Genomic DNA, 16,066 nt, shown 5'->3' on the forward strand with positions numbered 1-16,066 from the left:
TTCTGTACTGAGTACTTTTATTCGTAATACTAAATTTATTTTCTTGATTGTGTTTTTTTCTTAAAGAAAAAAGAGTGTCCGATTATAGGGAATTTAGCAGTGTCCAGGGATAAGGAGTGCAGATTGCAACCAGCTGAAATTTCTCCTGGTTAGAAAGGATACAAAATTAAAAGACGGCCTAGGCTAGATGACACTTATTACCACTATAAGAAAATCTAATTCGGAAACATTGCAAACCACAAAAACTCTCTTCAGATCCACATTTGTTTCTGTATACTGATTTTCTACTAAATTGATTCCACTAAAATATGTGACTGAATTTATTTTAATTGTATTTTTTAATTAAATCTATCTATTTGTCAGTGTATTATCTGTTACTGCTCATCCTGGCCTGGCCTGGCCCAGGTGTTTGACTTTCTGATTTCTACTTCCTGAACTTGGGATGACTTTGCCCTGCACTTTCTCTTAATGGCTCCATATCGTCCTTAGGGAATGGTGGTTACAACTGTGGAATGCTCAATTACAGCTGTATGCGTGCCTGTCAGTTCATGCCTTCATGTTTACCAAAGGAAAACTTGTAATCACAAGGAAAAAAAGAACAAAAAATGCATAGAAAAAGGCCCCAGGCAAAGAGCACAGGTCTTCACAGTCAAACTCTGCTGAGATACATATTCAGCCATGTTAAAACAAGCCACATGCATTATTTTATGTAATTATTCAACTATTCCATTTTACATTAAATTGGGCAATGTTCAGGCAATCGAGAAAATCATAGTGTGATGCTTTGGTGTCTAAAGTAACATTTTCCATCACTTTCATGAATGTGGTAGAAACACAACTTAGGTTTACTTGACAGCATTACAAAAATAAGGTCAGTATCACCACACTGTCAAAAAGCCAACTTGCATTTGTTGGCATACAGAAGTATTTGAAGATTTTCAGACTTAAAAACATATATCATCAACATATGAGACAGTAACTTAAGTCAGTCCAGCAAACTAAATTATTTGTGGTATCCCCGTAAAATGACTTGATGAGTCATTACAACTTAAGTTTCCTAACAAGAGGCAAAAGTAATTCACGAGTCTTTGTTGTGAAATGTGGGAAACCCAACTTTCCGAGTTAGCGTTTTTCACTTGAACTATTCCAGCCCTCAGACTGGCTGTCTTGCACTGGAGCTAATTAGAGCTGACCACACAGGTAAGTTTTGAATTTGACTTCATTTAATTAAGTTAAAATTGTGCCAGAACTTTTATTCAGTGTTATGTGGTATGATAAAGTAGTTGAACACAAATAAACTTAACTTAAGTAGTTGATGCTAGTGGCTAGCTGAAACCGTATTTTGTGAAAATGGGCTTTATAAATAAAATTGACTTGATTTGACTTGACTTATTGTTTAAGGGTGACTGTAAGTAACGCCAGCTAATGCTCTCAATCAGCCCAACAGTTAGAATATGCAGACTTCTAGTTTAAAACATCATTTTTTAAAATATCAGAAATGGATTTAGCATCCTCAATAACTTCAAAAAGCACCCATAAAATGTCAAAATTTGCCAAGCAGTTGCTGATGTGCTGTCAATATATATATATATATATATATATATATATATATATATATATATATATATATATATATATATATATATATATATATATATATATATATATATATATATATATATATATATATATATATATATATATAATTAATATAAAAATAATAATTGAATAATTATATATTATTATTAATAATATTATTAATGTATATGTATTATTAATGTATAATTAATATATTATTAATTATACATGTGTAATTATAATCAATTCCTATTATATAGTAATTGTTGTGAAACTCCTCACTTGCAAACATCTTTTTAATCACAAGTTGTTTTCATCTATCATTAATCAGTTATATTCTATGCACATTTTGCTTTTCGTACCCTTCCAAGATGGCAGACTGCTTGCGCATGCAGGGAACAGACTGAGCAGGCGCAATGGATCTGGTACTGACCAACCTCAATCGGACTTTAACATGCTCCTCGTCGCAGAACCGGCCTTTCTCAGTGGTCAGGGATAGGGACTGTTCATTATTAATGAGGGGAGAAGGCATGCTGCAAAATGGATCAGGGATTTGAAAAAAAAAAAAAACGCACTGAGGAGGGACTTGTGTTTTTAATTTTGGCTTAGGTGACCTGGACATAGCCCACAGATTCTGTTATAAAGGTAATAGGTTAGGATTTTTAGAGTTTTTTACTTTGAAATGCATGTGATTTATATTTTTTCAGTGATTCACTAACTACAAACACAGCAGAAGGGAAGGTACTCGTGAATCCAAAAGTGTACCTGCTCGATTACAAGGACACAGAATAATAAGTAACCTTCACTCTTCATAGAAAAAAGCAGCTCAACAAAGAATGTCTAATATTGTCTCTGATTCAGTCTTTTTTTTTTTTTTTAAATAAAGCTTATTAATAAAATGCATTTTCAACATGGGGATCATCTTTGGATTTTATTGACATTGTATTGAATTTTTTTGTCCCAACACCTGAAGCGTCTTCAAGAGTTGTACTTTGCTGACTATTATGGATATAATTAGTACCATGGTGATTTAATTTTTGGTTAAAGGGGTTTGAGATGGAAATTGTTAATGCCAAACACATAATTAATAGCTCGTAAAAATTGGAATAATTTTAGAGAAATGTCTCACTGCAGATCCTTGTAACATCTGTGATAACTGGTTTACCCCCTGTGAACGAACGTTTACCAAAACCCATCCGTCACAGCTGCCCCCGCCTTGGCAACTAGCTGTTTGAACCTGTGCTTACACCATGCTATAAACATATCCCACTTCTAAATCATATCCATATTCACTCTAACACTAATAAACAGATTTTGAAAAGCTGTGAAGCGGAGTGATACATGCAGAGTTAAAAGTTAACAGTCCCAGTGATGTTGTACTCTAACATAAACATAAAACATTTACTCATGTTGACAGTGAAAATTTTGGATCTAAGTAGCTTTGTCAATAGCATATAACAGTTTTGTTAGATTGTGAAAAAAAAATAATGATTTGAATCTAGACCCAGAATCTGTAATTATTTATCAGTTTTGAAGTTTTCCTTTCTTGTGATCAGTGTGCTGCATGATACCAAATACATCAACATGTTCTTGTACTATATATATATATGATATTAGTCATGACCATTAGGGGAATAGGCAATGTTTTGTCACAAGTTGTATTGTCAAAATTAGACAAATGAAAGCATAAATCCCAGGGGAGCTAAATGTATTACTTTAAATGACTGTTGTTCACACTCATCTACAGTGACCATTTGATAGAAAAAACAAAGTCAGAGGTCACAGATTACAAAAGCATTCACACGGATTTACACAGTGGTTTTCTTTTTAATCATGTCACCACAGAGGAGCTCCTATGTAGGCAACGGTGCTGATAAATGGAAAACTCTTCAAAGGAGGTGGGAGGTTGAGTGGAAAAGGATGGTTCAAATCACACAGAAGCCTAGATAGCGTTTGGTGCATCCAGTTCATGTAGCATTAATAAGGCAGTAAAAAATGATTTATATGTATCAAGTTTTCCCTCTTCAACACTGATGTGCCACTAATCACATGTCTGCAGGATATCTGCAGCACTGACTAGTCCAACCTGAAATAGAACTTGTTACGGCCACACAAGATTAAGTTCAAACAAAATGACGTAACCAACAGCAGATAAGTTGTGCAATAATGAAACAAGAAAACGGAATACTTACCAAGGGCATGAGGCCAGGGTGCGGGGATGCCGCTGTCCTGTTCCAGACCCTCAGCAGGAGACAGAGAGGGCTGCCTGTGGACTTGCTGGAGGTCTGGCCGAGCCTCTTTATTGTCCTCCTCAGAAAACACATCTTTCACTAGTGTTAGCAGTGAAGCCACCACCCACAGCATCACCTGACGGTATCAAGGAGCACACTTTGGTCAGCAGGCTGGCTGTGTGATTTGAGAAGCTACCAGATTCACTGATTTATTGCACTTTATCCGAACACACAGCAGGGGTTAAATGTTTTCACTGGAGCACCCTGGTGTTTCGAAGGTAAAAACACTAATCCATCACCGCAAACACCAAAATATACAACTGTCAGGCATAGTGCATTTTGTCATATGCTATTGTAATTTTATTGTTCTTTATGAAATCTATTGCATGTTTGTCTGTCCTGGAAGAGGGATCCCTCCTCGGTCGCTCTTCCTGAGGTTTCTACCATTTTTTTCCTTGTTTAAGTTTTTTTTGGGAAGGGTATTTGTCCTTAGTCAGTGTGAGGGTCTAAGGACAGAAGGATAACATATTCTGGAAAACCCTCTGAGGCAAATTGTGATTTGTGATAATGGTCTACATAAATAAAATTGAATTGAATTGTATGCTAATAGAGTTAAAAAAGCCCTCCCATAAGCCTGCCAGTGGATGGGTGCAGGACACTTTTGAAAAAATGTTTTTTTTAATCTTCAAGAGGTGAACATTGCTTACAGGCTATCAATTTGATGTTATTACAGTTATTTATTTTTACCCCCAAAAAGAAGCATGAACGGACTATTACTGAGAAGACTGAACACTTTTTTTCCTCCTCACTTTTTTCTTCCTTGACTTTGCTGTTGTTGCCGTCTCCATCCTGTCTTTCCAACCTGTAGAATATGACTCTTCCACTGATGTCATCACTCCAGGCCTAAGAAAACCTGTACCTTTTTGGTTTCAGCTGGGACCCACTTTTCGAGTTTCTGAACCAATTTATTTTTTGTCAAAATACTCTGTATGGTCCAAAATTAGCTGAGAGAGTTGGACCTGTGGAAAAGGGGTAAACAGTGGAGGATGCAAACTTATGGCCGATGAGTGGAGTGAGGGTGGAACCTAAGCTAAGCTACCTCCACATTGCCTCCGGTTGAATGTTGACAAGCGAGGCAGATGTATTGTGGCAGCTAGTAATTAAATTAAACAAATCCTTCTGTCAGTATTACTGGTGCAGTGATAATGTCACAGAAGCCCAGCAGTGTATTTCCTTACTGATAAAATATTTTCACAGCATTTTTGAAAGAATGTAAAACTTACATTTATTACAAACATACTTGCTGCAAGTTAGAAGTCTTCCTTATCCTTGCTTTTGCTGGATGCAATAGATGAAACCAGCAACCAATTTGTGTGTTTTACCATCTAGCGGAGCCATCATTACTGCGGTGGCAGTTGACTGCTGCCTGCTGACAGTGACAGCAGTGGATACAGTTTTTAACAATTACTGTATCATATCATGGTGACAGCAGCATGGGCAGTGACCCCCAGTTACTGTTGAAGGTACTTTATGTGGATGGCGATCTTAACATCATTCAAATGTATGTATTACATGTATGTATTACATATAATCAAGTGATGAAGTGCTGTAATGTAACATTACTAAAGTTACTGTACTAGCTAATGTTAGCTAGCACAGTCAATATAGTTGCATTTAAGCATTATGGACCAGTTACATAATGCTTAAATTATAATTGATCTAAATCAAAAATACAAATTCATGTTGTTTTATAGATATTCAAGATTATTTCATCAATCACCTGGAATGTGATTAGTAACAAAATGCCAACTACAGGTCTCTGATAGCAGGTCAAGGTGACCTGAGCTCCACATGGGTTTGGCAAATATTGCACAGTTTACCAGATGATGAACACATCATTCTAAAAGGACCTGTCCCATACTTACAGTTCATTAACCCATTTACGTCCTTATACTATATTTAGTTTGCTAAGTAAAAGCCCTATAGATATGTTTCTGTTAGAGATAGAAACATAACATTTTCTGTGTTAAGTGTTGAGACATGTGGCTATCTGTGTCAAAATCAAATTTTCAATATCTGAAATTTATCATGCCTTAATTGATAGACAAAGTTGGAATATGAAAAAAATCACAAAAATAACTTTAGCACTCATTTTATATGCTCAATACTATACATACATTGGAAGAAATAACATATTATTGAAATTCAAGTTGTTCTGAGTCCAATGGTACCAAAAATGTGATACAGGTCCTTCTAGTGTTTGAGATACAGCCATTTCTGTAACATACTATTTTTAGTAGTTAGTCACATAGGGTTAGCCATTTTATCACTTTTTCTATAAACCCTGGTGGAAATAAAGGTTCACATGATAGCATGATCAAAAAACGTCATGCACTTAATAACCAGATAGACTGAAGTAAGAATATATTATAAAATAGATTCTCCAATGTGTTGTTAGGGAGAAACTGTGAGAAATATGGTTCTATGACCATGGATTTCCATGTATTCCTATAGGGTTTACTACCCCATAAGAATACACAGGAACTACTGACCTTTGTTTCCAAAACAATAGGTTAGTAGGAGTATCAGATCTTAATAATTTTTCATACACATTTTCATGTCCAGACTCTGATAATACAGATAAAAAAGAAAAATGATAATTCATTAAATAATTCAGTGTGACATTGTGCACGGTATAGAGGCATTTTATATTGTATTTCTATGGGGTTTTAACACTCGGTCTACCAGAATTCTGCAACTACTAGAATGACCATAGCAGTCATTTTGACTGCTCGGACATTATTTGATTATAATTTGGATTATCATTAAAAACATCTTAGAATAAACTGGTGGAATAGGTAAAAAACACATCAAGACACTAAATGAAAACTATAATGAATCAGTGTTTTATTTATTTAATTGACCTTTTCCAATTTATGGCACACTTGATAGACCAAAAAGCTGTCTATCAGAAAATCATGCTGTTTTGTAAATGATTTGGAGGCCCCCTGCAATACCTAAATAAAGGCTAAGGCTCAGGCTAAAGGCTCACAAGATCACATAAAACTAGCACAGGCTTACATTACAGAAATATGCATTATAGCAAACAATAGCCTAATAATAATGATGATAATAAGGACTGCCTTGGTAGTTCTATGGGAATAAAATATCTGTTTAGACTCCCAGTCCTCCACCCCTGCTTAATAACATTCACTCACTCTCACACATATACAAACACACACACACACACACACACACACACACGCACACACACACACACACACACACACACACACACACACAAAGAATGAAATCCAAAGTCAAGTTGTTTGTTGACAAACATCTTTGGTCTTTGAAATGCAGCTGCAGGTGCAGCATCAACTGTTAACATGTTAATCAGCTCAAACTGAATCTTTTTTAAAATTTTGTCCTATCTACAGTATTTTAAAGCACCTTTCTGCAAGTGCCTCTCATCAAGACTGACAGCTGCCAACAGAACTGGAACAAACCTGCAGCTGCATTTCCAGACCAAAGATGTTTGTCAAGTGTCTGACTTTGGGTTTAATTTCTCTCTCTCTGTGTGTGTGTGTGTGTGTGTGTGTGTGTGTGTGTGTGTGTGTGAGGGAGAGAGAGAGAGAGAGAGAGAGAGAGAGAGAGAGAGAGAGAGACAGAGAGACAGAGTGACAGTGATATTCAGTAGGGGTGGAAGACCGAGAGTCTAAACATATTTTCGCATTTAAAACCCCATAGAAATACATTCTAAAATGCCTTCATAATGTGCACAATGTCAAATTGGAGCAAGAAAAAATGATGAATTATCATTTTTCTTTTTGAATCTGTATCATAAGAGTCTGGATAATGTGTGTATGAAAAATAATTAAGATCTGATACTCCTAACCTATTTTTTTGGGGTGTGTTTTCATGGAAAATCAAAAAACGAGAAATCCTTTGTGACTAAATCCTAAAAAAGGTACCTTACTAAAAAATGGCCTCTGTAGCCTTATACATTGACCGATTTGAAAAATCCCAACTGATGTGTTCTTAGGTCAGCTAGTGCTTTAAATGCTGTGAAGGAAATTTTTGAAATTTCACTGTGGACATCAATGGGTTAATAACTATCATAATGTTTTTGAAATCAAATTTGAAATTGTAGTTGTTTTCCAAAGTTGAAGATTGCTACTTTTGGTCGAGCAGCCGGGAACTGCACAGGTTCTTCCTGAACTCTTAGATATCATTTTCAAAAGTAACGTTACACAGAAAGTAAAGCTAAAGTATAAAATTGTACACTTCTCAGTACAGCTTGCATTCAGACGCAGGCGGGAGGGAGATGCCTCCGCAGTAATGGCATCCTGTTATCTTCCAGCACTTTCCTGGCTTCATGTATATTTCTTGGCACATTAACTTTTGATCACCAGTGAAATAACATGAAACCAACAGCAGGACTGTATTTGTGTGTGTGCAAAAACTCCACTGAAAACCATGAAAGTTTGTGACAAATATGTGCCAGTCCACCTACAAAAATACTACTGACAGATATTTCACTGATAGTTCAGAGCTGTAACCTGCTAGGACCAGCTGGATCAAAACTCAGACAGTCACCAAAGTCATTTAGATTTATCCCCTGGAGACCATGAACATCTAAAACAAATACCTGCACTACAGTGTTGACTGACTGACAACTGACCTTAACAGAGCCAGGATTCTCTGAAGTATTTGCATTTAATTTGGTGCTTTACAGTGTTACATACATTGTGGAAACTGAAAGCTGATCCGTCCTGTTCCATCAGCTCATTGACATGGAAATTGTGTCTGTCCTCCCTGTGTCTGGCTTTCAGCCTATAGAGTCCCTGTCTTCATGGCCTTACCTGCAGCCAACACCTGCATTTCTTTCATTACTTAATCGTAAGTGACACCCTCCTGCTGTGCGGCTAGGGTTAATATTTTAACACCACTTATGAAATGAGTTTCCCTGCAGTGTCTGGCAGGAACCTCAGGCCCAGATCAAGTATGCAGTGTAGTGGAATCTGGCTGATGGTGAAACATATGCCAACATTCTGTTGGCAAACCCTACTGGCCTGCTTTTCCTTCTGAATTTTCATGTATATTCTTTCTTTCATAAGCTAAAACCCTCACCTTATGTGTCAGGTGTACAGGTGTTGGGTCTTCTAACAGTGTCTGAAATCCTCTTCCTGACACTGTAATAGGGCCCTGAAAAAGCCTCAATTAGATTGTTTTTATCTGCAACAAAATTATAGCATTATAAGTAACCTACTACTGTTGGCTGAATAAACACTTTGACACGGAATAATTATGGTTTCCAAGGGCCCTGACACACCAAGCTGACAGTCTGCCAGCGGTCCATGTTGTCCTGCTGGTGAGTGTTCATGGTTCTTGTCACTGCACTGTGTCCTGCACTGTCAGCCCTCCTGAACCCTCATCTGCTTTTTCTCAGGCAGTCGGTGAATGAAATCACTTTGATTGGCAGTTCAGCTCAGCACACGAGAAGATAAACAGAAGTGAGGAAAGAAAACCAAGAGCTAAAGTCAGGAGTGAGTTCAGAACAAGCTTGTTTTTCTTTATGTTAATAAAAACGTTTTATTCCTTTGATTGTTAGGATTGTAGATTGTGTTATTAATCAGCTAACTGGCTAACTAGCATCAAGACGTTCTTTAGGTTTCCCATTTTGAGTGATTACAGACAGCTGCAGTCTGGTGGCATGGCAAGGAATTTCCTCTCACGCAGGCGCAGAATGCATTTGCTGGTTGGCTATCGGTTTAGTGTGTTCATGTACAACTTTTTAGCAAGACACATCGGGCATGAGTTGACGCAGTGGGTTTTTTTTTTGCTGTTGGTTCTCTGATGTCTGTTTGGTGTGTCTTGGCCCTAAGAGGCCGATCACAACACAGAGACGCATTACATGAGGCGCATCTGGAAAGACAGCTGGGAGCGCCTGGGCTGTGTGTGCATAATATAATATGTTCTTCTTTGCTGACCAGGAAGATTCACTTGACTGCACATGCAGCTCCAGGCATTTGCTCTTTGGGTATTCTGATTTAGCAATGTGGAGACCTAGCATTGATGAGCTCTTCGTATGTAAATACTGCCAAAATACTTCAGCCAAAATAGACATTGATGAGCAGTGCGACTCCGCACCTTGAACTGAAAAGTTGAAAATATCTTAACTTTTATGCATGCCCCAAAACCACCAGAAAACAAGTGCCCTGTACAACAGGGAAACAATGGTTTTGCTGGCAACGCTTCTCTAGTGATGCGTCTGAGTGTGATTGTCCCTTAAGACAATATTACAGCTAATATTATAGTAGCTGGGCAATTAATTAAGCAGCATTGATTTCTGTTTGAGAAACAGCCACAGAGAGCAGATCTCGCTGCAGGTCCACCCTCACCATCCTCCATCATCTAAGATCATCATGTGTACTTGTTCCCAGACATCACTAATATAAATAACCTTTAGAAGTGTCATAACTTTGACTGAGGTACTAACATTACACCCTATATAAAAAGCAGTGATTCTGATAGCAGGGTTTAATTCTGTTTTCATTTTAATACAGGGCTACTTTTTTCTCTGCATTTAGATACCTGTAGAAATAATCTCTTTTCAGTGTAGAAGCCTGGGGCAGACAGCTTTCTTTTCTTCTGCTTAGGTTACAATGACAACCTAAAACACTGTGACAAAAATGATGTTCAATAATGTTCTAAAACCTCATAGTTGGGGCTAAAAGATGTGCACTTTACAAGTGGACTGAGGGTCAGAAATAGAATCCATGAAAGTGAGATCAAGTGAGGCGAGGAAACTACAAGACAAAGTCTAGAAAACAGAAATCCAAGTGGATCAAAGCATGCATGAGTTCACTTGGAGATTCAATGATGTCAGTATCAATGTCAATGTCCTGGCGTGAGCCTACTAGGTCTGCATATGTATGGGGCCCGTACTTTTCTACCAGAAACCTGTGGCCTCATCTGTTGCCAAAGGTCAGTACCATTGGAATGAGTATTGGAGTAAGTGTAACTTTTTTAGCAAGGTGGTGGGTAAGTGTGTGCAGGTGGGGATGGTGAATGAGCATGTTCTGTGTCAGACTTTCATGCAGGAAACTAGAATTTGTGTGATGCGCATTGATCATTTGCCTTTTTTTATTCAGTACAGGTAGAATCTCTTCTCAAAGATGTGCTAAGATGACATGTTGTGCATAGTTTGCATGGTAAGGTTATGGTTTAATTTCATTATGATTTACCTTATAGCTGTTACACATCTTTATGCAATATTATTATACAGTAAACATACGTAGTAGAAAAAAGCATGATTTTTGTTTAGTGAAATGAAACCCACCACAAAACATGCATGCTCACCTTCCAGTTCTTCAGGTTATGTTGGGTAGTTGATGCCTCCTGCCTCCACCAGGTTTTTCCATCTGACAAAAGAAAATAACAACATCAATTACCGCCACTCATTTGAATGTTTTGTGCCAAATTAAAAAAAATCTCTCAATGTGTTCTTTCTTGAGATATTGCGTTCACAAGAATAAGACAAGGTCACAGTGACCTTGGCCTTTGACCTATGACCATAAAATTTTATCCCTCAAGATGTTCTTGAGGGATAAAAGATGTTCTTGAGTTCCTGAGATATCGTGTTCACTGGATTGGGATGTACAGACAGACAACCTGACAAACCCGGCCATGGCTGTTGGCATTAAAAAAATATAAAGATTTAGATATAGATATAGATATATAGGCTTTTGGCCCCTGTCAGCCCCTGCCAGCTTTTTTTTCAGCTGAGAGAGCAGTGCAGTGGAACCCAGTGGTGTGTGAAGTCACTGATTGGCAGTTCAGCTCAAGAAGAGAAACAGAAGTGAGGAAAGTAGAGCCACTGAGCTCTTAAGCAGAAATGTTTCCTGATGGTTTGTGTTTTTGTTCACTGGTGCACACTAAATATGTTGGATTGAGTTGTTAATGATCTAACTGGTTAATAATGCCTTGACAGTCTTTAAAGTTTCACTTTTTGAAAGATAATACCAGATGATCCCTGTCTGCTGGTATAGAGACAGTATTGGATGCATGGTATGGATATTTACTCTTGCACAGGTGCATACATGCTAGCGGGCCGTCAGTTGTGGTCTTTATTGTGTGTTCATGTGCAACTTTTTGGCTGAAACACAGCGACATGAGGCGACACAACAGCTGACTTTCATTGCCGCTAGTTCTCTGATGTTGGTTTGGCGTGTCTGAGCTTTCAAGCAGTATCAAACAGCTTTTATAAAAATAAGAAAAGAAAAGGATCTTGGGTCCTAAATATGCAATACATTTTAAAGTACATTTTTAATGTGTGTTTGTTTGTTTTTTACAACTTCAGGTTTCTAAAAATAGATGAGGCTCTGTCTGCCTCTGTCAGTACAACACACATGGATGGAGAGTAGGGTAAGAGGGATCAGGGATCACACTGCACAACACTGACTCTGTTTGTGTGTGTGTGTGTGTGTGTATGTAAAAGATACCTTGTCAGACATGCATACAGCTACTACAGTTTAGAAGAGAAAAGACGGAGGACACAGATGAGAAAGATTAAGTGTATTTTTTTCTGTAGTACAAGCCTATTGTGCAATCTACGTAATAAATGGTAATGACAACAATGATTAAAAATACTTAACAGGTTCACTTGTCACTGAAATGTCCATTGTACCCCACAATATGTAGGTGCTGGATGATATACATGTTTTTTTGCTAAGATTGAAAAATTAAGAATGATCCTAAGCAGAGCCATAATAACTACTGCCATGGCACACATTTTACACGCCTTTAAATCTGACATTAAAGGAATACTTTGCCAATTTTTTAACCAGCTTTTTATCAAAACCATGTGGTAAGTATGTGTAGATGAAATGTGGTAAACTTCCCTCCATCTAACCAGTGCTGATAAACCAAGACTGAGTTACTGAATTATATATTTCTTTCCTCAATGTTATCAAAAGCATGTTTTAACTTACTGTTTCATGGGAAAACAAAAGCCGCCCAGCTGTCACTGTTTCACAGTCCTCATTCGTTGTAGCTCGTTGTACTCGTTGGAGCTTTTGTCCCTCTTGAGTAAAGTGTTCGTTTAGCACCAATTTCAAAATTATTTGCATCTTTCTACTGCTGAGACAGCCCAGTTTTATAATGAGGGCCTTCTTAATATTGCTGAAATAAGTCTTTAACAATGTCTACAGTACTTACTCAACACTCACAGGTAAAGAAAACACTGCCTGTGAGCTAGCTGTCAAAGCAGAGATGGAACAAAACATGACCAGCATGTCCAGCTCTTTTCTTTGGTCTTCTGCCAGCTATAACCCACTAACAGTCATTTAGTGAACGTGTGTGAGCCTGCAAAATATCAAACTCACTGAATCCAACATGGACTTGTAATGAATTGGGATTTTTTTTTAAAAAATCCTGAAAACACAGACGGTCGGAGTTTCAAGTCGGATATTTCAACATCCAACAAGATATCTGACTTGTTGGAAAGTTGGAGGAACCCAGCCTGTTCTCATTCACAACTCGTAAAATATTGTCGCTTTGACAATATTTTTGGCGCAAGTTTGCGAGACAAAGAAGAACCTTTCCCGTGTGCATGAAATGCCACTGGACCACCTCAGCTGAACATGCAGCTGGACAGAACCGGTTGCAGCCGGAGAGCTGGTTGGCACCTGTAGCATCCGCACGACATGTGGCAGAATTGCAGCAAGTTGAAACGATGCCGGTGACAACATAATATGAGGAGTGGGAAAGTACCTAATGGGGGGAAGGAGGGAGGTGGATGAGTCGAACAAACCCCAGACTTTCATGCAGGAGTGCGGTATTGGCTTCTCGTCTGAGTGTGATGTTTTTTTTTCTACACCTTACCATGTGCCTCCCACCCCCTAATCCAAACCACCAGGGTCAGCATGTGTGTCTGTTGATGTTAAAGCATTGGTTGCCACATGCTCATGTTGTCTAAACATAATCACCTGCAGTGTCATCCCACCATGTGCATTTGTTGACATCACAGCAGCACCATCCCGGAACATAAACAGCAGAAGCAGAGGGATACCTAAAATGTAATAGTTAGACACGGAGGTCCACTGCAACATGTGAAGACGTGGGCTGAGAACCCAGATCTGAAAATCCAGTATGCTCCACAAATCAACAGTAGTGAAAGCTGTATTAACATACTGTTACTTCACACTTCTGTCTTATTTGTGTCACTTCAACAGTCATACACACAGTCCTGTCTAACTGTGGACATGCTAACAATGGCTTTACTGGCTAGAGTTGGTATTGTCAACATCTTGCATTGTTTTCACAGTTAGCACTGGAACATGGGCAGCCTGGGTGTGACATCGTCCCAAATTGAATGCAGCATTATGCTTCTAAGCGGGGTAAAGGTCATAGAAGATTCTTAGCAATTTCTTTTATAAACATAATGCTAACATCAGTATGCATTGTACTTTATCCATTTTCTTTTTCTGTCCTTTCTGTTCTGAACATAAAGAAATCATAACATACCAATAAAAAATATAGAAATAATATTAAAGCTGCAAGCAGCAATGAATAGTCCTTTGCACTTTGTGCTAATCAGGGATACTGAAGGGACGCTGTATCGCAAAGCCATGCATTTCCTTTCCTTTCCTTCACTGCACCCAGCGGTGAAATGATCTTTCCAGCATGGAGTGTGTAGTGCTGGAAGTTGCAAAATTTGGACAACTTTCTGTGCCCACTGTGTGTCACTGCTGGGCGATAAATCGATTTTGTCAATTAATGCAATTTTTTTCTCTAAAATGAAAAACTAGAAATCAAAATCTGACTCATCGTTCGGTTTTGCAGTGCCAGATCTCGAACAAACCACAGTCCACTACAAAGTTTGTTCAAAAGCTGCTGAGACTAAAGGCAGCAGCGTGACTGATTTATTTCAACATCTCAAACGAGGCATGCTGCTGAGTGGTCTGAGAAATGTGTCTCACTCCAAGATGAACAAGACCACGTCAGCCCACAAACAGCCTGTAAAAAGCAGTCGACGTTAGTGAAATCATTTTACTGTTGTGTCCTGTATGACAGGAAAGCCGCTCGCTGCAAAGCTATTACTGATGCAGTCATACTACATATCACTAAAGATACGGTATCCATATATACAGAAGAAAAGCCTGCAGGTTTATTCACATGCTGGAAACTATCTGCCCCAGGTATGTGCTACCAAGCCACCCTGCCTCTTCTGTACAACTGTACATGTGAAAAAATCACAGAGAGCTGGAGGGAATGTCGTTTGACTCCACTACAACAGACCTATGCTCATTCAACACAATTTCAACACAACCAATAACATTATTAACATCAAACTTCAGAATTGATCATTTTCAATACTCTACTGTTTCAACTGTATGTTGCTGTTATATTCATAACTCTGAAATATGCAATACTGATTTAAAACCCTCTAATTTTTCATTTTGCTCAATTTTGCTTTAAAGCACAAAAAATGTATTAATTTAATTTCTCGCCATATTGCCCAGCCCCATGTGGCACTACAAAATACACACTAAATATTGTAAGACCACAGGATATCTTCAATACAAGCCAGCCAGCATCTAAAACCAGTGACAGAATCAGTTGAAATTGTTGAGCAGTTGTTCATAGTCAATTTTTCAAGTCAATTTTATTTATAGAGCCCATTATCACAAAACATGGTTTGGCTCAGGGGGCTTCGCAGTATACGACATCCCTCTGCCCTTAGACCCTCACATCACCCAAGGAAAAACTCCCGAAAAAGAACCCCCGTAACGGGGGAAAAAAAGGAAGAAACCTCAGGAAGAGCAGTAGAGGATGATCAGGGATCCCTCTCCTAGGACGGACAGACGAGCAATAGATGTCGTAAATAACAAATGAAATACAATCATGGCAAAAAGGAAAGCGAAAGAGAGAGGGGAGGAGAGGGGGAGAGAGGCACAGCTATAATAGAAACAGATGCATGTCATATTACAATAACGATAGGTGTGAAATTATTAATTGCACTCTATGATGATATGTGGTGTGAAATAAGGTACTTTTTGATTCTTGACACAACTACTTCCGGGGCAACCTCTAGCTCATGGTGCAGTTTTTGATTCCAACCTCCAGCCCTTTGCTGCATGTCCTCTCCATTATCTCACCCCCCTTTCCTGTCAGTCTTTAGCGGTTGCGTAATCAAGTCGAAAAAATAATCTTTAAAAAAATAAATAAAATTCCGTCATTTTTGTGAAACA

General features: G+C 38.2%; 1 protein-coding gene across 1 annotated transcript in view; it reads right to left on the reverse strand.

Moving 5' to 3' along the window:
- The window catches only part of artn (artemin), a 31,098-nt gene that overhangs the window by 8,417 nt on the left and 6,615 nt on the right, over nt 1-16,066 (reverse strand). The window contains exons 2-3 of the mRNA XM_088077362.1: nt 11,175-11,236; nt 3,771-3,945 (exon numbers count right to left, since the gene is read on the reverse strand). Coding sequence (XP_087933488.1) covers nt 3,771-3,945; nt 11,175-11,236 — 237 coding nt within the window. The remainder of the gene's footprint in view (nt 1-3,770; nt 3,946-11,174; nt 11,237-16,066) is intronic.

This window comes from Plectropomus leopardus, chromosome 5 (genome assembly GCF_026936395.1).
Source record: "Plectropomus leopardus strain MGB_pleo_1.0 chromosome 5, ASM2693639v1, whole genome shotgun sequence".
Classification (NCBI taxonomy): domain Eukaryota; kingdom Metazoa; phylum Chordata; class Actinopteri; order Perciformes; family Serranidae; genus Plectropomus; species Plectropomus leopardus.